We start from the raw sequence: 25,841 nt of genomic DNA, 5'->3' as shown, positions 1-25,841 counted from the left end.
TGAGGGTGAGCATAGGGGCCCCATTGTTAGGGCTAGCTTAGGAGCCCTGGGTCTTTCAGTACCACCCCCGTGACAAGAATCTGTAGAAGTGTCATTCTCAGGTGAGTTCCTCTTAGAGAAGAGTCATATATGATTGTATAACATGGACCAGGAATGCAATGCAATGGTCACATTGGCCATTGGCCTGAGTGTGACAACTGCATAGAAATACATGAAGCTGTGACACTCAGGTCGGGGGAGCATTATACAAAGACTTATTTCCATGCCTGAATATGCCGTTTTCCAGGACAGAGACTAAAGGCCGATTTACACGCTGCGGGGTCACGGAATTCGTGACGCACATCCGGCCTCTTTAGCGATGTCGCTGCGTGTGACACCTACGTGCGATCGAAAATCGTCGAAAACATGTGCAAAATCGTTTATCGTTTACATGCTCCCCTATTCTCAATTATCGTTGCTGCAGCAGGTACGATGTTATTCCTCGTTCCTGCGGCAGCACACATTGCTACGTGTGACCCCGCAGGAACGAGGAACCTCACCTTACCTGCGGCCGCCGGCAATGAGGAAGGAAGCAGGTGGGCGGGATGTTACGTCCCGCTCATCTCCGCCCCTCTGCTTCGATTGGGCGGCCGCTTAGTGACGTCGCTGTGACGCCGCACGAACCGCCCCCTTAGAAAGGAGGCGGTTTGCCGGTCACAGCGACGTCGCTAGGCAGGTAAGTAGTGTGACGGGTCTGTATGTTTTTGTGTGCCATGGGCAACGATTTGCCCCTGACGCACAAATGATGGGGGCGGGTACGCACGCTAGCGATCTCGCAGCGTGTAAAGCCCACTTTAGGCTATATTCACATGTTGCATTTTTGCAGTGTTCTTTTTTTCCTGCAGTCAAAAGTTTCTCTCTTGGCAGTAAAGAAACTGCTTACAAAAACCATGTTTTGCTGTGTTTTTGGTGCCTTTTTTTATGGTGTGGTTTTTTTTCTGAAATTTTTTAATGCAGATTATATGTGTCATTTGTCTTCAGTACGTATAATAAAGTTAGTTTTTGTCACCAAAAATGCCACAAAAACGTATGGTTTGGGTGTTTGTTTCCTTTTTGTTTTATTGCTTTCTATGAATTAAACAACGCTAGAAAAACACTTAAAGCATTTACATACTACAGATTTTAAAAAATTGCCGCTGTTTTCCAATTGAGTCAGGAAAATAAAAAAATTATGAAATCTCATAGCTTTTGCTGGTACTTTTATATAGAACAGCAGCAAATAAATGGGAAAAATGCTGCAAAATGCAACATGTGAACATAGTCTAAAGCAGGGGTCTCAAACACGCGGCCCCTCAGGGTAGTTAGTGCGGCCCCCAGGCTCGTGCCCCTGGTCACTATCGCGGCCGGTGCAGGGGCCGCAGCCACTGTCTGCACTTTATGTCAGATGAATGTGTTGCAGGCGCTCCGCTCTCGCGCCGGCAATACAATCATCTCACATAAATCACTGACAGTGACACTGCAGCTGCCGTGATAGTGACCAGGGGCACGGGTCTGGGGGCCGCACGAAGCAGAGATGAGGCAGCGGAGGGGGCGCGGGACAGGTGAGAAGAATAGTGTGTGTGTGTGTGTTGGACGTTAACCCCTTAGCGACCTATGACTTACTGGGTACGTTATGGCTCCCCGGTACTTAAGGACCCATGACGTACCCAGTACGTCATGATGAAATCGCGGCCCCGGTGGCTGCGATCGCTGCAAATACCTTAGATTCGGGGAGGAGGGGACCTCAGGAAGGGTGGTGTCTCCTCCCCGGACCTACGGAGGCTGTGATTGGCTGAGCGGCGTTCGTCAGCCAATCACAGCAACTAATGTTTCAGCCATTGAAAATCGCTGAAACATTGAAATCCAGCCAAGATCAGGGCAGCTGTAGCCCTGATCATTGGCTGGAGCTGGGTGACCTGTGTTTCACCCGCCCCCAGCTCTGATTGGAGAGACCGGCCTTGTGACCGATCTCTCCAATCACTGTGGATCTGGGGCCGGAGACTGCCCCGTCAGCTTCACTCCGGAGTCTGTGGAAGGTGAGGGGAGCTGCTGACCCATTACTACAGGATGGGGACAAAGTGCGCACATTACTATGAGATGGGGATAAGGCTGGGGACATTACTATAGGATTGGGACATTACAAGGATGGGCACAATACTATTGGATGGGGACATTATTACTATAGTATGGGGACATTAGGATAGGGACTAGGATGGGCACATTACTATAGGATAGGGACTAGGATGGGCACATTACTATAGAATAGGGACTAGGATGGGCACATTACTATAGGATAGGGACTAGGATGGGCACATGACTAAATAAAGGATAGGGACTAGGATGGGCACATGACTATAGGATGGGGACAAGGCTGGGGACATTACTATAGGATGGGGACAAGGTGGGCACAGTACTATAGGATGGGGACATTACTACAGGATGGGGACAAGGTGGGCACATTACTGTAGGATAGGGACATTACTACAAGGGGACAAGGATGGGAAACATTACTATAGAATAGGGATAATGCTGGGGACATTACTATAGGGTGGGGACAAGGTTGGCACATTACTAAAGGATGGGCACATTACTATAGAATGGGGACAGTACTATAGGATGGGGACATTGCTACAAGGGGACAAGGATGGGGAACATTACTATAAGATGGGGGACATTACTATAGGATGGGGACAAGGATGAACACATTACTATAACATGGGGACAAGGATGAACACATTACTGCAAAATGGGGACAAGGATGGGGAACATTACTTTAGGATGGGGACAAGGATGAGCACATTACTGTGGGATGGGGACTAGGATGGGGCACATAACTACAAGGGGACAAGGATGAGCACATTACTGTGGGATGGGGCACAATACTACAAGGGGACAAGGATGGGCACGTTACAACAATATGGGGAACATTACTAAAAGATGTTGGTCAAAATTTCTATATAGTGCTAATTGTAAGACTATTAGTTACAAGAAAGGGATAAAATGTAAAAAAAAAAAAGTTTAAATTTAAACAAAGAATGTGCACGTTTGCTATAATGAACAAGTCAAAATGTTGAAAATCAGTGATCCCAAGATGTGTAAAAAAATAAATAAATAAATATATATATATATATATATATATATATATATATATATATATATATGGTACCAATAAAAATGTCACTTTGTCCTGCAAAGAATGCGGCCCCCCAAATTATTTTTTTCCTCTGTGCGGCCCATACACCCAGCCGAGTTTGAGACCTCTGGTCTAAAGGCCCCGTCACACGCAGCGATATCGCTAGCGATATCGTTTGCGAGCATACCCGCCCCCGTCGTTTGTGCACCACGGGCAAATCGCTGCCCGTGGCGCACAATATCGTTCGGAGCTGTCACACATACTTACCTGCCTAGTGACGTCGCTGTGGCAGGTGAACCGCCTCCTTTCTAAGGGGGCAGTTCGTGCGGCGTCACTAAGCGGCCACCCAATAGAAGCGGAGGGGCGGAGATGAGCGGCCGTAACATCCCGCCCACCTCCTTCCTTCCTCATTGCCGGCGGCCGCAGGTAAGCTGTAGTTCGTCGTTCCCGCGGTGTCACACATAGCAATGTGTGCTGCCTCGGGAACGACGAACAACCTGCGACCTCAACAATCAACGATTTTATGAAAAGGAACGACGTGTCAACGATAGACGATTTGGTGAGTATTTTCCATCGTTAACGGCCGCTCGTTGGTGTCACACGCAACGACGTCGCTAACGATGCCGGATGTGCGTCACGGAATCCGTGACCCCGGCGATATATTGTTAGATACGTCGTTGCGTGTGACTTAAGAGGCCGGGTACAGAGAATAAACTTGCTGAAGACCTCTGCTTATGTAATACGTACATTATCAGAAAGTGTAAACCGTTGATCACCAGAACTCTGTTTTGCCCAAGGTGTTTAATTCATTGTACAACGTGCCGCCTTCGGGGAAGATTAGCTATTTAATTAAGAAAAAAAAAATCAGACAAATATTATGTTAATTTATTAAGCAAAGCCAATTAGCCAGTAATTTTGTCTGGCTGGGCGTTTTATGTCGTCTGTGTGTGTCTGCACCTTTAAACAATCTACATGATTATTTGAACTTGTGATGTTTCTATGGTGACGGAATACTTCAGGCACATTTTTATGATGCTTATCTAATTCCTTTTGAGATCATACTGTGTTTGCAATCTTGAACCTACAGGCAAACCGCGGCCCACTGTGTTATTTATTTATATATAGATCCGGAAAGTTGGGGGAGTTAAATGACGCGTCGTAGAAGAACAATTAGTAATGGGAAGAAATGGATTCATTAGGCAAAGAAAACTTATGCCGTGGAAAGAACTCATAATTGCTGAAAATTATTATAATAATAGACGTGGTTTATGAATGTGGTCACTTTCTAAAATTGTTCACTTAGTGATGTGGCAATGATGGCTACCCTTTTTTCTGCAATAATCCCAAAAAGTCCTAATGTACCTAAGTTTAACCAACATGTATTTCTAAAAAACCCACTAATGCTATAAAGCCAATTTTTAATATTTTACTTCCTTTTTTTTTAGCTTTATTCACAATCAGCTCACATAGGCGACTAATGTCACACAGATAGAAAACCCCTAAATAAATCCAGATTAGGCCCCAATATGAATCAGACACCAAACCTCAAGATAAATCCGATCCCAAACCAGGGTTCAGAATTAATACAGACTACAAAACCTTAAATTAGACACAATCACCCCAAAAAATATTTAAACCCCAAACACAAGATTTTGTGTATGATGACTCAGCGTTTGTCACTTGTGTGGAGGGTGAACTGTTCTTAATTAGGCCAGACATATGGTTCCTTTGTTTGTTAAATCAGGAGAAGTTAACCTTTGTGTCTTGTCAAACTGATTGGAGCCCTATTGTCTATAAATATGTATTACCTCACCCCCTTTGACTACATAATTAAAGGGGAAATTTATGCAGTCAAATTGAACAAGCGACAAATGAGAGAGCAGCAATCTCTACCAATCCTGCAAGAGAACTTAGTGGTATAAAAGGGCCCTGCTTGTGTCATCAGAGGGGATAATATATGATCTCAGCAAAGGAACTTCAGTTCCAGCTGAGGAAACAAAGAACTACTTCACTTCGGATATTCTAGCTGAGGAGCTATGGTTCCAGCTGAAGGAACACAGAACCTCTTTACTGCTCAACACTGAGCCCAATAATTCAATTGGAGAACCCAGATTGGGACTACTCTGCTGCCTGGCTACATATCTTGCTGTGCTCGGTCAGCTTCCTAAGCTTCCCACTGTCTCTTCTCAGTGGGTGGACTGAGATAGTTGGTCCTGGAAGCCCCGAAGTCACAAAGATTCTAATTCCTGGTGAGCCAGCAGAAGGGTGAAACTCTGTTGCCTGTACCATCTTGTGTTCTTGCAGGTATTGTACAATATGTTTTTGCCTGTTTGTGACCTAATAAAGTCTTACCAATGTGTGGTTCCCTCACCCTGTGTTGTCTGAGTAGTGTTCTGCCCACGAGGAAAGAGTGCGGGCATTCAGTGGGATGAGCCTTGGTCCATGCGTTCTTTCTGAAGACAGCCAGGTCAGCGGATGAGAGCACCTACTGACCCTTGTGTCTCCATAGTGTGCGTGTAGCTCACCTTCCGTCTCCTCTCCTTTTATTTTGTTGCCACAAACCACCCACTGTATGCGACCTTCACGACCGACTATGTGTCCATCACTTTCGCTAACTAAATCTTCATTGACTACTCCAGAATGAACCGTCACTCTCCCTTTTACTTGACCCCTCGCATGGTGGGCTAGTCCCAACACTTAACTGTTAATGACCCTATAATCTGGCAACTTCCTAAACAAGTGCTATGCAAAACATTACCACGTTACACCTTATACTCTAACTCTATGTACATATCATTACTAACACTTATCATACTCTACATCACAATACAATTCACATGACACAATATTTCCAAAAGATGCAGGATATTATTCACATTGCAAGACAATAACACCATTGGTGTCTTCAGGGATAGCAATTAGACAGCCATAGTCCACCACCCTTACACAGACTCTGTCCAAGGAAAAATGTGGACACGTGCTCGACCCCATAGAGTGTGATCTGAGTAGTTTGAGTGCGATTCGAAGTTTTGTTGGACTCATTTAGACTGAAAATATAGTCATATGAACCAAACCTAAGAAAGTTAATACCATCAACTACAAATCTTCATGAGCAGAAGAATTAAAAGCTTTGTGTTGTCCACTTCTTGTAGTACATACAGTATGTAGCTTGACAGTGTGCAGGAAAAATCATCTATGTAAGTCATCCAGTCCAGTCTTGAATGAGTTAAATGTGATTCCAGAATGATATTTTTTTTAATATTAGACTACCACTTAAATAACACTATTGCCTGTAAAAGTTTGAATAAAAAGACTGGCCGTATAGGGTGTTTTAGTTTCTAAAGATTCGATATTTCCAAGAAATAAAAATTATAGAAAGCAATGTAAAGATTTCACCATTGATTGTTCCTTTTTTTGTGTTCTGTTTCCCTGATGATTGAGTTTTGTGATTGCATGTAGAAAAAGATGAGTTTGAGGCTATGTGCCCACGTTGCGTTCTGTCCCTGCAGAAATTTCTGCAGCGATTTGAACAGCACATGTGCGCTTCAAATTGCTGCAGAAACAGAACGCACTGAAAAGCCAATTTCATGCGCTCTGCATGCAGCCCCTCCCATAGACAGAGCGGGGGCTGCATGTAAAGCGCACAAAAGAAGTGACATGTCACTTCTTAGAACGCAGCGCTCCGGCAGCAGCCGAAGCGCTGCATTCTAATACGCCACATGCGCATGGGTTAGGCACAATCTCCATAGATTGTGCTGGGGACGCAGGACGCATGCAGTTACGCTGCGGTGCAGATCGCAGCGTAACTGCATGAAAATACGCTACGTGGGCACATAGCCTGATACCCACAGCCGTAATAGAAAAATGCATCTATCTTATACAACCCCCTATTGAAATGAATATTTCTGACAGTTTTTTTGCTGGAATACCTGCTAATTAGCGGCTTTTTGATTTGCCATAAATTCATCAAATTATTTGTGCCTTTTTTTTTCAAGTTATCTTTTGTTGTTTGTTTAGTTAGGTATTTTATATTTTTGTGACTTTTTGTTAGATATTTTAGACAGATTCATAAACAGCAATTTTTTTAAAAAAAGTCTCAAAATTTGGCGTGACAATAATTCAGTACCCATAGAGGGATTTCATGTATAATTGTCACGCCATGGACTTGGGGAAGGTCCGGCATGAACCAAAACACACACCAACAGAGGTTACACCACGACAAACAAGGGTTACACCAAAGACACTTTCACAACGGAAGGCCCTAGGACTAGTGAGAGGGAAGATTGACATCTCCTACACTTACCTGGCACCCTATCCTCCACTCCCAGCCAGTCCCTATACAGGTTCCTCACCTGTCGTCGAGCAGGAACCTAAAGACCCTACAATAGTCCCTGGCTAGGGAGTGGGCAGGTGAGGGACGCTAGCCTCACTGCTGCACTAAAACAACACACCAGGGAAGGAAGACCGACAGAGGGAAAACACTGCACCAGATTGCTGCAGTCAGCTACTTTTTGTAATAAAAAGCCACAAAACCAAATAAAGACAGAAAAAAGCTAGTTTTGGGCTTTGCGCAAAATTAATGTGGTATTTTGATGATATAATATAACCAGCAAAAAGCTTTAGATTAAAAGCTTGTATTTACATACTGGGAATATACTCGTGATATGCTGTAACAAACCAGTCTAAGGGGGTTTTCCAGCTTTAGTTTTTTTCATCTGTAAAAGCTTGGTTTATGTAACACAAGAAAGTCAGTATTATTTACCCCCTACTGCTCCAGCACTGACTTTCCGCTGCGGCATCCAGTGTTTGTTGGCACCGCTGCAACACCTATAGCATGGACCTCTGCAGCCAATCACTGGGCTTAGCAGTCATGCCAGCCACTGTAGCCAGGATAAGAAATCTGAGCCCCATCATTCATTGCAATAGTCATGTTCTGTAGTGGTCACGTCATCACTGCAGCCCTGTCAACAAAGAACAAGAAAGACAGTGCTAGAGATGCAGGGAGTAAGTAATGCCAACTTTCTTATTTTTACATAGGCCAAGCCTTTACAGTAAAGATAAAGCTGTAAAACCACTGTAACAGAAAGAAAAGTGCGCTGCATAAGGTCTTTGTTAGGCCTCTTTCACACGTCCGTGAAAATCGCGCACATTTTCGTGTGCCGTGTTTATGGCATACGTGTGTTCTCCGTGTGTTATCCGTGATAACACACGGGGAACGTGAACTTTCTGCTCACCTGTCCCTGGCGTTGCTGGCTGTGGTGTTGATCTATGGTCTCCGGTCCTGCCCACTCCCCGCTGCTGCTGCTGCTTCCAGCCCGCAGTGGAGTGAATATGCGAGGTCGGAAGCAAGTGACAGCAGCGGAAGAACAGCAGGGCTGGAGAAGGTGAGTATAGAAATTCCTTGAAATTCACAGACACGTGTGTTTTCTCCGGTGCAAGTCACACTGATCACATGCGTGTGGTCCATGGGAGGTCCGTGTGACACCCGTGATGCCGGAGAAAAATGGTCATGTCTACGTGTGGAGCACACGGGCACACATGTGCTCCACACGGACACACGGTCCATGGCAAAATACACACGTGAGCGCAGACCCATTGATTTTTAATGGGTCTACGTGTTCCCGTGTCTCCGGCACATGAGGAAACGAACCAAACACGTACCGGAGACATGGATGTGTGAAGGGGGCCTTAAGGAGTTAAAGGGAATCTGTCAGCAAGTTTTTGCTACTTTATGTGAGAAGAGGATGATGTAGGCAAGAACATCCTGAATCCAGCAATGTATCACTTAAATTACTGGGTGAAGCTGTTCTGACACAATCAGAATTTTTAGTCATGTAGCAGAGCTGAGAGAGCTGCCCCCGCCCACACCAGGCTCTCTATAGAGATTGTATATTGATAGTGAGGTGTCAATCAGAGGAGGGGGTGTGCCAGACTGCCCTGCATGGGACATTGTAGTCCCAGCAATGAGAAGTTCTGCTGCTTAAACAAACAGAACAAACAAACAATAGATTGGAACTTGACAAGACATGTATTCCTGAATTCCCTGTGTTAACCCTTGCAGCATGCAGTTTTCAGCTTACATACAAAAAACCTGCTGACAGATTCCCTTTAATTAAAGACTCAAATATTTGTACATAAAAAAACAACATTGTAAAATGTTAGTTTTGTAGGAAGCTGTAAATCACAGAAATATTTACTATGTTGTGCTGCTATTTATTTTGGGGTTTGATTAGAGCTCCTTCTCCTGGTAAATATTTATTCTGCTCTTCTAGGATCAGATCTACAAGTCTGTATCACCAAAACATCCACATGCTGTTCTAAGAAAATGGAGGAAAGGTATCAGGTTGCCTCTCGTGTAAACATGGAGCAGCTCATTCAGGCCGCCAGCGCCAAACTGAAGTTCCTAATAATTCAGAATGCAGCTATATTTCAAGGTAAGCGCCATTAAGGTATCTCGGGTCCTTTGTCTGGCATGTTCATCTATTATGGGAATTTTTTTTATTATACAAAAAGGAAATCTAACAGCACTGAATTTGCTATTTGACTTTTTCTGGTTGTGCTTACCTTAAGGGGAGCCTGTCATGTCATTTTTCTATATTAAACTGCCCCGATTTGTGTTCTCAAACAAAAATTCCCAATATTTATCTAAAAAAACACTTTTAATCACCAGGTGAAAGCATTACTGTCACGCTAAGCATGGGAAAGTACCACGCATACGGCTACAGGGAAGGGAAACTCTGCGTCTGGGGAAGGAGGGAGATGGTGACCACTGACCAAACCTTCCGCTGAGTCCTGGCTCCCCTCACCACCCTAGATAGGTTCCGCACCTATGCGCCGAGAAGGATACCTGACCCTGGAACTGGGCCCTAGGTAGGGAACAGATGGGATGAGCACTTAGTCAAACCCACTATGTTCTAATGAAGGCACAGGGAGCGCACACAGGGTAAAAGCATATGAACAACTTATCTCCAGGATGACTCGGAGAAGTACAGAAACGAACCACAATGTTTCTTCAGTTAGATGCAAGCCAACTGCTTGCTTCCAAGGCGTGTAGAGGTTTCAACTGTGTCACTAGCAAAGGCTAAGGGGGAATGAGAGTATTTAAGGACAAAAAGGGAAGTGCTGATGATTAACAGCTAAAAGTTGAGTAAATCTGCAGGGTCCTAAAGGGAAAGGGTTAACCTCAAACAGAGAGAAGAGAATGTCAGGGAGCAGCTTGTGTATGTAAGTGCTGCGACCTTCTACAGCTGGTCACTGCAGGACTGTTTGTCAAGCGTGACACCCCATGACAATCACAGACCTTCTCTTTCAGTCATCAGGGTGGCCCTTTGTAGCATTTCAGTCACGGTCCTCATCAAATTATGCCTGACCATCACAGTCTGATTGCCATGACAGGCATGACGTCACAGCAATCTCCAAGTAAATCCCAGGCTTGTGTACTGCCCATCAGCTCCCCGGGCATGCGCCCTGAATGTGAGTGTACATCCCCAGGCTCCCGAGCTTGTGCACATATGAAATGAATCTGAGGACGTACACCATGATTCAGTGGTCATGCCGAGGGAGTTGATGGACAGTGCAGAAGTCTGGGATGTACTAGGAGACAGCCGTGATGTGTGGCCAGTCACAGCAATCAGACTGCGATATGTGCATAATTTGAAGTGGATTGTGACTGAAATGCTACAAAGCGCCACCCCAATGACTGAAGGAGAAGGTCTCTGATGCATTCACCTAATGATAAAAAGTGTTTTTTTTAGATAAATACTGGGAACTTTTGTTTTAGAATGCTATGTTACTGGTGCACATTGCATCACTAACAAGACATTGGGGACGGTTTAATATAGAAAAAGTGGTAGCTTGCCCATTTTGCCTTGATTGATATTCACTCATGAGAACTAGCTTTGAAGTCAAATGCCCATTGATATGTCAATCAAAGAAGAATGGGCATGCTAATGTGTATGGTGATGATCTACGTATTCTACTGCTCTAAAATATACAATGATAAATCCTCTGTTGGACACTGTGTCAGTAGTGTATATTTATAACTATGTATTTTGGGCTTTTTTGATACTCATTTATAGAAAATCTTTTGATGTCCCATTGAAAACAAAGTTTCGTATTCACTTAAATGATGGTGTCACTAAGCCTAATAACACTGAACAAATGAACGTAGTTGCCTCCTGAAGTGCCAATGATAGGGGAAAAGTGAAATATTGACTATAGTTAGTGGCTTAGTGAGCCCTTTTTGGCCGGTCAGTAGTTTTGAGATGGTATTTATGGCCACATTTCCTCTCCCTTTGTGATTATTCAGATGTCTGTTTTTCCTCTATATGTCCTATATTTGTTTTTAATGGATAGAACACATACGCGTTATACTTGTGGGACTGTTCTCACATTCGTCAGAAACATGTCTGATTTTGATCTGATTCAACCCATTAGGTCCTTGGAGAAAAAAATAACCAGAACATGGACATCATACATGTTGTGTACTAGTACTGTCTTTTTTCACTGTCTAATGTGTAGTCAGAACTTGGAAAATGTAATTTTTTTTTATATTTTGCATATGAGAAAAACAGATAAGACACTGATGATAAAAACGTACATTGTCATGGCTCGACTCCGAGGCTCCAGTAACCTCTGGTTGTGTTCTCGGTTTCCCTCTCTGTTGGACCACAGCCTGTTTTGTCTCTGTCCTATTGCTGATAGTTCTTTTCCTTTGCTTTGTTTTCCTTTTTATTTCTATTCAGGTGTTTTCACTTCCTCACTTTGTTTGCCCTATCATATCTTGGGAGGGGCTATTTATACTCACCATGCACATGCCTTCATTGCTGGCTATATTTCAAGATAGATGGATGTTGGAAGTCCCAGTTCTTCAGTTAATGATTATACCACTGAATTATCTTTATTTCTTTTCCCTGCAGATTGTTTATGAGTTTCCCTTCTCAGCTTTCTTCCCATTCTATTATGTTTAGGATTTCAGGGTTTCCACATATTCTGTAAGTCTTTTGGGTTTCTTCCATTTTCCTCCATCTTCCCTGTGTGACTGTAGGAACATGTTCTTAGCCATGTCTCTCATCCTCTGTTTGTGTGCACTTCCTTTATGGTATTGTTGTTTACAGTTTGTTTACAGTTGAGGGTACCATTAAGAACACTCAGGGTCAGCTGACGTTGAGTGAGGTACCACTACATAATCTTAGGAGACCAACCTCAGCGGTCAAGAAGGGACAAATAAGGGTCAGACTTAAGGCTTCCTCTACCCAATAAAAAATCACTAAATAGCCAGGTAGTGATAAAATATCAAATTTATTAAATATATTAAAAAGGTATTTAACAAAAAGTAACAATGAGTACACTAGGAGAAAAGCACCTCAGACCAGCAGGAGGGGGACATAAATATATCAGATCACTTGGTATGCTGGTGGTCCATATAAATATATTATAAATGATATAACAATGAGATCATAAAGACATATATATAAGTGTGAAATGAGGAACCAACATGTCTGCATTTCCCCAGCCGCTAGAATGGCATCAGAGACACAACGCGCGCGTTTCGGCGTGGAAACCTTCGCCAGGGGGTGTCTGCTTGTGTCCACTTCCTGTATGGTTATTGCTGTTTTGTGTTACAGTTAGGGACCTGTGGATTGCTTAACATCTCTCAGGGTTTGTTTAGCTCCGTGTGAGTGGTAGGACTCAAAAACATTACACACTGTCCAAAAATGGATACAAAAATAATATTTTTTCTTATGGTATGCAAACACCCTCCAAACGTATGAGGTCTTAGATTCAGTAGATGACTAGTAAACCTGCTGCATGTAGTTCTCCATATTCATGAGTTCGGTATAACTCCATCCTCACCACTGATTAGCAGCTGTGGATAATGTGTTTATATATTGCAAGACTTTACAGAATTTCCTTAAGCGGGCTTTACACACTGTGATCTCGCTAGCGAGATCGCAAGTGATCGTACCCACCCCCGTCGGTTGTGCGACACGGGCAAATCGCTGCCCATCGCGCACAATTTCGCTTACCCCCGTCTCACGCACAACCTTGCTTACCCCCGTCTCACGCACTTACCTGTCCTGCAACGTCGCTCTGGCCGGCGATCCGCCACCTTTCTAAGGGGGCGGGTCGTGCGGCGTCACAGCGATGTCACACAGCAGCCGTCCAATAGAAGCGGAGGGGCGGAGATGAGCAGGACGTAACATCCCGCCCACCTCCTTCCTTCTGCATTGCCGGTGGAGGCAGGTAAGGAGATGTTCGTCGCTCCTGCGGTGTCACACACAGCGATGACAACATAGCTAATTAGAAGGAAATGATTTTTTGTTTTAGGACGACCTCTCCAACGGCAAACGATTTTTACCACTTTTGCGATCGTTTTATGTCGCACATAAATGTCACACACTGCGATATCGTTAATGACACCGGATGTGCGTCACAAATAATGTGACTCCGACGATAATTCATTAACGATATCGTAGCGTGTAAAGCCCACTTTAGTGTAACAGTAAAGTTCCCTTAAAATTCTATAAAGAATGGAAGGAGGGGGAGACTTACTGCGGGGACATGAAAGTGAGTCCAGAAGTAAGAATTATAAGAATTACGCCCTCGGAATCTGTCCCTCTTCATCGCTCCCCCCATTATTGTAGTTCAGGGCTTTTTTTCTTGGTGACAGATTCACTTTAGGGGATGAAGGAAGGTGTAGATTTATAATAGATTTTGGGAAAATACTCTTCGTGACAATGCTGCTTGAAGGAAAGTTTGAGAAAGCCAGGACAAGATTGAACCCTCGTGCTGACACAACACTTTGTATATGTCAATTTTTATGTACTTTGCTGAAACACAGAAGCTATTGTAGTATAGATCTAAGCAACAATGCAGAGCTATAATTCTGTCTGAGCGCTGGAAATATGGCTCCGCGTCTGTGTATTTCCTTATAATGGCAATTGCAGGGTTTCATCACTCTGCATAGATCTATTAGCCGTGAAAGGTGAGAATAGGTTGTGCACGCCGCTGCCGGCAGCCTGCCGGTGAAGGCTTATCGGCCCGTTGCCTGTCACTGTTTACATATCGGTATGTCTGCAGAAATGTGAATCATTTTATTAATTAAGTTTTTAATTGCATAAATATATTATTTATGTCTTCTGGCAAACAGCTAAAATTACTGTAGACTTTCTGAGCCCTATGGTTTATTGTAATCCAATGTCTTCCACATAAACGGCATTGTCATTACAAGTGGCTTTGTGTACATAATTGCTGTTGTTCTTATGCTCTGTACCAAATCAGTGTTGTAAATTATATAATATCTATATTTATCTGCCCTGATGGTCCTCATATTGTATCACAGAGTTTTTTGGATGTAAAAGAATAAGCCTGTTTCAAATACCCTTTGGTTGTGTTCACACAAGAAATTTTCTCATGTGTTTTGGTCCGGATTTTGCTAAAATTAAAATATAAAAATGCTTACAAGCATATGTCAATACTTTGGTGCGTTTTCCATGTTAAAACTGCACATTCTTAAAAGGGTGAAGGCCCCGTTACACGCAACGACGTATCTAACGATATATCGCCGGGGTCACGGATTCCGTGACGCACATCCGGCATTGTTAGCAACGTGGTTGCGTGTCACACCAACGAGTGGCCGTTAACGATCAAAAATACTCACCTTATCGTTAATCGTTGACACGTCGTTCATTTTTTAAAAAATCGCTGATTGTTGAGGACACAGGTTGTTCGTCGTTCTCGAGGCAGCACACATCGCTACGTGTGACACCGCGGGAAAGACGAACTGCAGCTTATACCTGCGGCCGCCGGCGATAAGGAAGGAGGTGGGCGGGATGTTACGGCCACTCATCTCCGCCCCTCCGCTTCTATTGGGCGGCAGCTTAGTGACGCCGCTGTGACGCCGCACGAACCGCCCCCTTAGAAAGGAGGCGGTTCGCCGCCCACAGTGACGTTGCTAGGTAGGTAAGTCCGTGTGACGGCTCCTAATGATTTTGTGCCCCACGGGCAGCGATTTGCCCGTGACGCACAAATAATGGGGGCAGGTGCTTTCACCAGCGATATCGCAGCGTGTAAAGCTCCCTTTATTCCCATCTCCAAGATCCTATCCCAACATCTAGTAGGTGTAATAATAATAATAATAATAATAATAATAATATTAGCAAATTCCTCCAATTAGAAATGTAGCATAGTTCTTCTGATCAACTATGTCTCTTACCTCATGTTCAGGGCATTGCAGGACCTTAGGTATCCATGGGTATGACCACGAGCAACTAACTAACTGTGACTATACGCATGGTTGTAACCATGGATACCTAAGGTCCTGCAATGCCCTGAACATGAGGTAAGAGACATAGCTAATCAGGAGAAATCTACTACTATTCTAATTGGCGATATTTGCTATCATTATTATTATAATTATTATTATTACACCTACTACATATTGCAGATATAGGAGTAAGAACCCGGTAAATGCCGCGCTGACACCAAACGTCAAGTGGTTGATTAAATTTTCTTTTATTCAGTCAGGTCTACACGTTTCAGAGGACGCAGCCTCCTTCCTCAGGGCAATTTTACAGAAAAATCAACAGTGGTAGTATTTTGGACCTTGGACTGCTCCCTGATCACTTCTCTTTCTGCTCTATAAATCTATATGTACTCTCCTGGAATTCAGACCCTCAGCCTGTGACTTGACTGAGCTTCTGTTTACTCCCTGTGCCCTGACGTGTCCTCCTGTTACCTGACTCCGGCTTGTCTGACTACTCTTCCGTCTATACTACCCATAAGTAGTGACTAGCATCACAGGCGGACAACCGAACTGCCCAATAAGTGACTTACATTGAGGTTCAAGTCACGTCTGGGTCCCAAACTGATATTAATTTAAAGTTTGGCTGAACCCACCGAACCGAATTTCCACGCGTCCGCTCATCCCCAGTCATAACTCCCGTTAGGGCTCCTGTTTTTCAGATAGACAGCGATAGTGATGCCCAGAGTGATACTGACGTACGATAAAGTTGATGGTGGCCACTATTTAGAGAGAAGACTAATAATGTGTGAATAATATTTTGATTGATTTCTTGACAACTGTTGTCATACAACCTGTTTTATTGTCCTGATCCGCGCCATTTCCCGATTCTATATTTAAGGCACAAATCCTTCATCTGTATGCTTTAAATAAATCGATGTTGCTACAGTCCCCACTGTCTCCTCGTTGTCTGCGCCATTGCATCCAAGTAACCTGTTTATACATTAGTACCCAAAATGTATTCATCATCATCTCGTAATCTTATTACGCCGCAGTGAATATTACGTTAGTTAGTATCAGTCTAATAAAAGGCAATAATAGCAAAAGTCATCATTGTTGATACAGGCTATAACTCATTAGCACTTTATTAATTAATATACCCCAGTTGGCTTTTTCAGCTGCCCTTGAGAACCATATGAACACATCTCTCCCATCTGATGCCTGAGTGACACCTGCTGTCATCGATAACAAGGTCATCCTAGAAAACAGGTTTATCCTCGCTATGGTACATGACCAGATGGAGCACATGTTATTATTCTTCCGCCATTGCCAATGTATTCCAACCAGGCTGTATTGATGGATGGTGGAAGAGTGAGCCAGGAGCAAAAAAGTGCAAACCATATGCCAATGGTTTATTTTATCTGTCTGGACATGGTGAGTAAAGGTTGTGAAGGTTCATCCAATGTTCTCGCTGGGATGGATCGTTGCCTTTATCACAGTGTACTAGAATGGATTCACATTTATTATAAACCGGGACTGATACAGATCTATTTTCCTTTTTAAAAAATCCATTATTGTTAGAAGGGTTTCATGTTGATAACCTGAATTTAGGGTGTCTTGTAGCTGGAATTTGTAAAGGCCCCATTGCACGCAGCGATATCGTTAACGATATCGCTAGCGAGCGTTCTCGCCCCCGTCGTTTGTGCGTCACGGGCAAATCGCTGCCCGTGGTGCACAAAATCGTTTGGAGCCGTCACACGGACTTACCCGCTTAGCGACGTCGCTGTTGCCGGCAAACCACCTCCTTTCTGAGGGGGCGGTCCGTGCGGCGTCACTAAGCAACCGCCCAATAGAAGCGGAGGGACTTAGATGAGCGGCCGTAACATCCCGCCCACCTCCTTCCTTCCTCATTGCCGGCGGCCGCAGGTAAGCTGTTCGTCGTTCCTGGGGTGTCACACGTAGCGATGTGTGCTGCCACGGGAACAACCTGCGTCCTCAACAATCAACGATATTTTGAAAGTGAACGATGTGTCAACGACCAACGATAAGGTGATTATATTTGGTCGTTAACGGCCGTTCATTGGTGTCACACGCAACGACGTCGCTAACGATGCCGGATTTGCATCACGGAATCCGTGACCCCGGCAATATATAGTTAGATAAGTTGTTGCATATGATGGAGCCTTAAATCTTGCAGCAAGTATTTTACTTTCTTGCAGCTCGACCCATAGGGAACATGAAGCATTACATCGTTTATTTATATTAGTGAATTAACAAAAATTGCCTTCTGCATGAAAATGAATGTGACACTAGTTCTAGGGACAAAGATAACATGCCACCAATATGTAGACTCTTTGGCAATGAAACTATAAAAGGTGCGTCATATGGCAAGTTTGACATGTACAGTAGATGTCACGCCGGGGACGAGAAGACCCCCTGCGAGCAATACAACACAAGAGATCTGCCCGTGGCTGTTAGCTAGTTAAATCCCATTGTCAATATCTGATTTAACGTGCACGTCATTCCCCACTCTCATCGGCAGCCCCGTGATGTGATCGTAGGGTGCTGATGTCATGACAGCCGGGGGTCAGCTGATGACCCGTCTCTCTTATGGCGAGGCATCCGTGGACACCGGATGCAAGCGACATTCATAGGAGGTTGTCATTTCTGCTGTACAGAGCAATGCTGACGCTCATGCCTTTCTCTGTACAGCACAAGTAATCGGACCATCACAGCTTCAAATAAAAACAATAAAATGAAGGATATAAGTTTTAAAAAATATCAAAAAATAAAAAAATGCAAAACTTCAAATGAACCTCCTTTTGCTCCATTCAAAATAAAAAAATTCAAAAAAATGAAATACGCATATTTCATATCGCCGCTTTCAGAAATGCTCTATTAAAATCTAAATAATAATGAGAAAAAAAATCAAATCTCCAAAATTATGTTTTTGTGGTTGCCGCAGCACTGCAATACAATGTAATCAAAGGTGATCAAAACATCAGATCTACACGAAAGGCTGCATTCACACGATGGTATGGCATGTGATGTGAGTGCATTGGATGCGGTATGCTAATGACCTTCAGCTCCCGCTGTGCTGCCAGCGTGAGCTGAGTGTCATGTGATTGTGACCCGATCTTGCGATCACATCTGCGGAGGTGACAGAGGGATTAATCTCCCCATCTCCTCTATTGTCAGCCTGTGCATATATCGCACTGCACTCCGGTGTCATCTGAATGCAGTCCAATGTTTCATTAACACCCATAGACTTGTATGGGTGCGAGTGACACGGTCTTGCTGACAATCGCAGCATGCTGCAACTTTTCTATCATCCAGAATCTGGATGAGAAAAAAGCTGACCATCTGCTCTCCCTCATTGGATAACATTTTGTCCTAGTGCAATGTAAAAAATTTTCGCTTTGCACTCGTCCGATTCATATGCTTGTGTGAGCCTACCCAAAAAGGTATAATTGAAAACATCAGCTCAAGGCACAAAAAATAAGCCATCACTGAGCCCCATATCCCCCAAAAATTTAAATGTTACAGGTCTTAGAAAATGGCACCAAAAGCGTCATTTTTTTATTTATTTTTTACAAATTTTTGAAATGTTTTTCCACTTAAATATAAAAAATATACCTGTTTGGTATCTACCAACTGGAACCGACCTAGAGAACCATAATGCCAGGTCAGTTGTACCATATACTGAACATGGTAAATACAAAATAAAAAAAAGCATTGTAGAATTGAACTTTTTTACAATTTCACCTCAAGTGGATTTTTTTTTCCCATTTTCCAGAACACTATGTGGTAGAAGGAATAATGTCATTCAAAAGTACAACTCGTCCCGGAAACAACAAGCCCTTATATGGCTATATTGACGGAAAAATAAAAAAAAAATGATGGCTCTTGGAAGAAGGGGAGGAAAAATAAAACGCAAAAATAGCTTGAAGGTGTTAAATATCAGATATTCAGGGCCACAGGCAAACAATTGCAGGCAGTTTGATATTCACTGTAGCCCCGCTCCATTCTGATGTACGGCTGCACACTAATAAAATATTATTGGATAATATCCGGTAATTTATAGAATTTTCCGATACGTTCTCCACCGTTGGCTGAAGTTGGATCTATACTTTTAGTTCAATGTAGCAGATCACAGAAAGAAAAATATTGAAGCACGGAACCCTCGGATCACGCGTGATACATTAACAAACTGCACAAAAACAAAAGCAGTGACCCCATATTCCCCATCCTGTATATGTTCCTGCATGTTTCCCCCCTTTACATGTACACTCACTCTGCCCTCTAATTTAATGTGAGCAGAATCCAGCCAGATGTTATTTTCCAGTAAATTAAATTTCCTATTGGCAAACGCTTTTCCTCAGCGAGGTCCAAGGGAAATCGGCTGGCATTTGCAGAATTTCACTCAGGCATATCTGCTACAATGTTCGCTTAACAAACTTTATTAGGAACTTAAAGCTTTTCCACCCTCAGGCTCTTTTTTTTTTTTTTTTCATAGCCAAAAAAGATCACAGCTTCCAAATTTAAATGCCCATAAATTATACTCAGGCTGCGTAGAGTGTTTTTTTTTTTTCTACTGACTTTATAAATAAAATGAGGCTTTTGATGTATGTTTTTTTCCTAGAAATGTGAATTATTAAGTTTAATGGCTGGAAACATTGTAGTAAAATCAGAAAAAAAAAAATCCAATGTGCAGGTTATGGCTACTGTAAGGAAAGTCGTTAAATGTTTATAGGACTTGAAGTATGTAATATTTTTTAAAGGAATTTTTGATCATTTTAATATGAATTTTTAACAAATCGATCATTTACTAATTGTCCATAACTTGCATCCCGATCCTTGTGGTTGAGAACCCGGTATTATATGTTTCATTCCATTACTAATTTTAATATTCGATGATTCATGAGAAATAACACCTCTAACGTAAGCCAGTATTTGGATATCATATTCTCATTTTTTTATTGTTCTTTTTGCTTATTTTTCAGTTCATTTTCACTCTATGCAGTTTATAAAAATATTTTATAGCTACGCGTAAAATGTCAGCACACTGTGGTCGATTCTTCTGCCATTCATAGTTATACAGGTGCAGCTCAATAAATTAGAATATCATCATAAAGTTAATTTATTTCAGTAATTCAATACAAAAAGGGAAACACATATTATATAGAGTCATTACACACAGAGGGATCTATTCCTATATATTATATAGAGTGATTACACACAGAGGGATCTATTCCTATATATTATATAGAGTCATTACACACAGAGAGATCTATTCCTATATATTATATAGAGTCATTACACACAGAGAGATCTATTCCTATATATTAGGCCCCCTTCACACGTCCGTCAAACACGTGCGTGTTTGGTCCGTTTCCGTATGTACCGGAGACACGGCCAAACGTGCACCAATGTTATGCTATGTTTGAGGGCACACGTGCGTTATTTCATAATGTCCGTGTGTCCGTGTTCGTGATCCGTATGTGTTTCCGTTTTGCACGGAAGCATGTCCGTTTTCTGCACGGAACACGCACACGCGGACACCATGAAAGTCAATGGTTATGTGCGCACAATACGTGACATGGATGCATCTCTGTATGCTCCGTGTACGTTTTGTGCTTTTTTCTAGCGATGTCGGTCATTCTTTCTTTTCCTGTCTATGTCGGTTAATCTCCCTCAGTCCGTCGGTCGGTCTCTCTGTCTGTCGGTCTCTCTCTGTCTTGTCTGTCCCTCTCTCGCTGTCTGTCGGTCAGTTTCCCCCCTCTCTCATACTTACCGATCCCCGATCACCGGCGTGGCGCTGCATGGCTGTTCACTAACCTCCGGCGGCTTTTTCTCTTTTGAAAAAGCCGGCTGCTCATTAAACAATCTCGTATTCCCTGCTTTCCCCGCCCACCGGCACCTATGATTGGTTGCAGTTAGACACGCCCCCACACTGATTGACAGCTGTCTCACTGCAACCAGTCACAGCCGTCGGGGGGCGGGACTATACTGTGCAGTTAAAAAAATAAATAAATAATTTAAAAAAACGACGTGCGGTCCACCCCCCATTTTGATACCAGCCAGGGTAAAGTCACATGGCTGAAGGCTGGTATTCTCAGGATGGGGAGCTCCATGTTATGGGGAGCCCCCCAGCCTAACAATATCAGCCAGCAGCCACCCAGAATGGCCGCATCCATTAGATGAGACTGTTCTGGGACGCTAACCGGCTCTTCCCGATTGGCCCTGGTGCGTTGGCAATCGGGGTAATAAGGAGTTAATGGCAGCCCATAGCTGCCGCTAAATCCTAGATTAATCATGTCAGGCGTCTATGAGACACCCTCCATGATTAATCTGTAGGTTACAGTTAAAAAACAGACCAAAACAGACCAAAACAGACGCTGGATCCAGCGGTGGCCGCGATTAACCTCAGTGACAGCTCAGCTGATCGCGCTACTCTTCTCATTTGCTGCGTTGAGCTGACAGGAGCGGCGGTGTCTTCTGCTGCTCCTGTCACCTTCATGCAGCAGAGCTGGATGCGACGCTGGAGGTCCGTGGATTACGCCGGACATGGACGGCTTTGTTGGGGTTAATAAATTGGTGATGAGGGAATTTGTTAGTGTTTTTTATTTCTAATAAAGGATTTTTTGGGTGTTTCTGTTTTTTAACTGTAACCTACAGATTAATGAACAGAAATAAACACTTGAAATAGATCCCTCTGTCTGTAATGACTCTATATAATATATGTGTTTCACTTTTTGTATTGAATTACTAACTTTTTGATGATATTCTAATTTATTGAGATGCACCTGTATATAGTTGGTGTCTTTGCCAACAAATTATCCGAAAATATTAATCATATTTATGATGGTTTTGTCTGAAGAACCCTTTTACAGGACATCTTCACTGTGAAATTGTGCCTGTATAGTGTGTAGATTAAACAAGATTAAAAGGAACTTGTTCCCAGTTTTTTCTCTTATAAACTGCGACTACCACTAGTATGCTCTTATATACAACATTGTAGAATACTGTATATAAGAGCCCAGGCCGCTCTGTAGAACGTAAGAAACATTTTTATAATACTCACCTAGGGGGCGGTTGGGTCCAATGGGTGTCGCTGTTGTTGGGTTTGGCGCCTCCTCTCTTCCCTCCATCACCGTCTTCCTTCTCAGCGTCCTATGTCATCCTCACAGGGCCTCAATGGCACTCCTGTGCAGGCGCATTTTGATCTACCCTGCTGAGGGCAGATTATAATACTGTAGTGCGCATGTGCAGGCGGTCTTTGACCTTTTCTCGCGGGTGCGCATTACAGTACTTTGTTATACCCTCAGCAGGGCAAGTAGAAGCGCACATATGCAGGAGCACCATCGAGGCCTCTCTGTGGATGATGTAGGACACGTCATCCATACGGAGCTATGAAGGAGGACAACGATGGACGGAAGAGAGAAGGCACCTGACCCAAGAACTGCGAAGCATATTGGGCCCTACCGTCCCCTTGGTGAGTATTATAAAGGTCTATTTTACATTATACAGCACACCCTGGGCACTTATATACAACATTCTACAATGCTGTATATAAGGGCTGGCTGCAGTTTTTAAGGGAAAATCCTGGTGACAGGTTCCCTTTAAAGAATTAAATCTAACTGTCTTACATACGTTTTTGGACATATAAGACGTTTTTCAGCAAGAGTGCTGAAGTTCCCATCTATAGCTTAAAAGGCTTTTCTCATGGTATTAAATTGCATTGTTAGACATCTTGAAATTAAAAAAGTTTTCAATTGACATGCTTTATCTATCTGCTTTAATCTCCAGCAGTGAAAACTTTTTTCTTACATAGTGTACAGCTTAGTGTACACACTAGTTACATTCCAGGAGAGGAGTTAACTCCTAAGATCCCATCCACTTCCTTCCATTCCATTGATTTCTATAAAGCAGTTTGCTGCTCACCTCCCTCTTCCTCCATCTCAGCTCCTGACAGGGCTCTTATTAGTCCTGCATAATCCCAATCCATCATCCATCAACTGCGGGATACAGTATCGGCATCTTTCAGAGCCGTTCTCCTAATCACTGCTCTCACTTTCCTCAGCCCTTTTTTCTCTATATACAAATATAGTGATAAAAGTGTAGACTCAAATGAAGCACTGACAGACCAGGAATGTGTTGCAGCTTTTGGAACAGAACTGTCACTCAATAAGGAGCTCCTGCTCTCCTTAAATCATCCAGGAAGAAAGGAGGCTGCAGAGCTGTGTGCTGCTCAATAGATAACTTGAAAACTCTGAAAAAAGATAGGTACAGTGTGCTGGCGGGTCTTTATCATAAGTAGCAGGCATTTATCTATGTGAAAAGTCTTGAAAACGTTACCACAGCAAAACGATAGGACATTTTTAATAAGACTGTTAGAAAGTTGCTTTATTTTGCATCTTGCAGCAAATTAACAAATAAAGCGAATCTGTCACCAGGTTTTTCCCTATGTAATCTGAAGCCAGCATGCTGCAAGGGTTAACACATAGAATTCAGGAATGCTTGTCTTGTCACAGTCCGATCTGTTGCTTATTTACTATGTTTGTTTAAGCAGCAGGACCCTTATCAATGCTGGGACTACATTGTCACACGCACGGCAATCCGGCACGCCCTCTCCTCTGATTAAAGGCCTAGTCACACAAAAAGACTTACCAGTGATCCCAACAATGATACGACCTGATAAGGATCGCTGGTAAATCGCTGGGAGGTTGCTGGTGAGATGTCACACAGTAAGAGCTTACCAACAATGCAGTAATGATGAGCGACCTGTATAACGATCTCGGCGGCGATGGGACCATGTTAGGAGGTCGTTGATAGGCGTCAAACACAGCGATGCGTCCTACCCAGCAGGGCATCGCCTTTGAAGAAAATGGTCCGGACCATTAGGCAACGACTAGCAATCTCACAGCAGGGGCCTGATCTCTGGTAGGTGTCACAGATAGCGAGATCACTGGCGAGATCATTGCTAAGTCACAGAAACTGTGACCCAGCAACGATCTCATTAGCGATCTCGTTGTGTGTGACGGGGCCTTAACACCTCAGTGTCAATGTGCAATCTCTATAGAGACCCTGGTGTGGGTGGGAACAGCTCTCTCAGCTCTGCTACATGGCTAAATCTAAAACTTCTGATTGTGTCAGAACGGCTGCAACCAGTAATCTAAGTGATACATCGTTGGATTCAGGATCTCTTTGCCTACATCATGCTGTTGACAGATTCCCTTTAAAAGAATCTATACAAAGAAGTCCATAGCCTTTGAAATACATCTCTTGTTATATAAAAAAAATGATTTTGGAGGTATTAGATCCCCAAATGAATGCACCTAAACTACGAACACTTTTTAAAATTGCTTGCATGAATGATCTGAGCAACATAATGGGAGCAACATAATGGGTTGAGATGTCACATACTGACTACTTTTTCCCATTACTGCCTTTTAATATTCACCACAGTAATTTGGGTTTATCCCAGCGCCACATTTTGTGATAACGTAACCTTTACTATTACCGGACTCTGTGCAGCTCCTCTTATTAGCTTTAGTTTCCAGTGTAAAGAATGCCAATCTATCATGTAGTGTATTATAGACTCTGGTCTTTTTACCTTTCGGAACAGATGAAAGTGCTACCTTTATGTGGCACATGTTTGCCTAATATAAAAGGTATAATATTATATTATACAAATGCCTTATAATGCCCAGAGCTCACTCTCGATTGGACATGCTTTATTTTCCCTTGAATTCTTGCTATTAGCTCAGTGTTTGACCAAGCATTAAATGTCAATAGATTGGAGCTAAATATCATAGGAGAACCACGGTTATGTATACCAATTATCCTCCGACACTTCATCTAGTGAATCAGAATTCTAGGGGCATAAAGTGACATTATGCTAACAAAATTGCTTTTCTATACATAAAGCAGTAATAACACTTTTTATTTTATCCCTTTAAAGTCTCTAGGCAATTATTAAACATATTATAATACTGCTCAGTGGTTGTAGTTTTTATTTTTTTCCTTTTAGACCACTTTTTAGCCTTTACAATGAATATAGTGTATGTAGGGGAGCGAAGAGTGAATTTCACTTTCCACCAAAATGATTTGCTTTAAAGGGGTTGTCCACTTTTTTTTTATATTCATGACATTTAGTTTTCAATCTATCTTTGGTTTAAAAACTACACTAAAAACAGCTGTCACGGTCGTCTCCCTGTGTTTGGAGACTAGTGACAACTTTAGGACTGGAGCCTCTTAATCTGGCTCTTTACCTTTAAATGTTGTTTCGTTTCTCTTAGTACTGAAATGGTTAGCATCAGTTTTGCTTCAAGCAGCTTTTACAGCAGTTCTTAACTGAGTGTTTAAGCTGCAGCTGCTTTGTAGCAGGTTTAAATAGAGGTGTTTCCCAGCAATCCTTGCTGAAGATACAAATCCATTTGTATA

At 42.9% G+C, this 25,841-nt stretch overlaps 1 protein-coding gene across 1 annotated transcript in view; it reads left to right on the top strand.

Moving 5' to 3' along the window:
• Positions 1-25,841, top strand: part of GPC3 (glypican 3) — a 669,985-nt gene that overhangs the window by 56,212 nt on the left and 587,932 nt on the right. Inside the window, exon 2 of the mRNA XM_075323731.1 lies at positions 9,424-9,585. Within this exon, the coding sequence (XP_075179846.1) occupies positions 9,424-9,585 (162 nt within the window). The remainder of the gene's footprint in view (positions 1-9,423; positions 9,586-25,841) is intronic.

Source organism: Anomaloglossus baeobatrachus, chromosome 9 (assembly GCF_048569485.1).
Source record: "Anomaloglossus baeobatrachus isolate aAnoBae1 chromosome 9, aAnoBae1.hap1, whole genome shotgun sequence".
Classification (NCBI taxonomy): Eukaryota; Metazoa; Chordata; class Amphibia; order Anura; family Aromobatidae; genus Anomaloglossus; species Anomaloglossus baeobatrachus.
The sequence above is the reverse complement of the archived record's forward strand: the minus strand, read 5'-3'. Positions and strand labels throughout refer to the sequence as shown.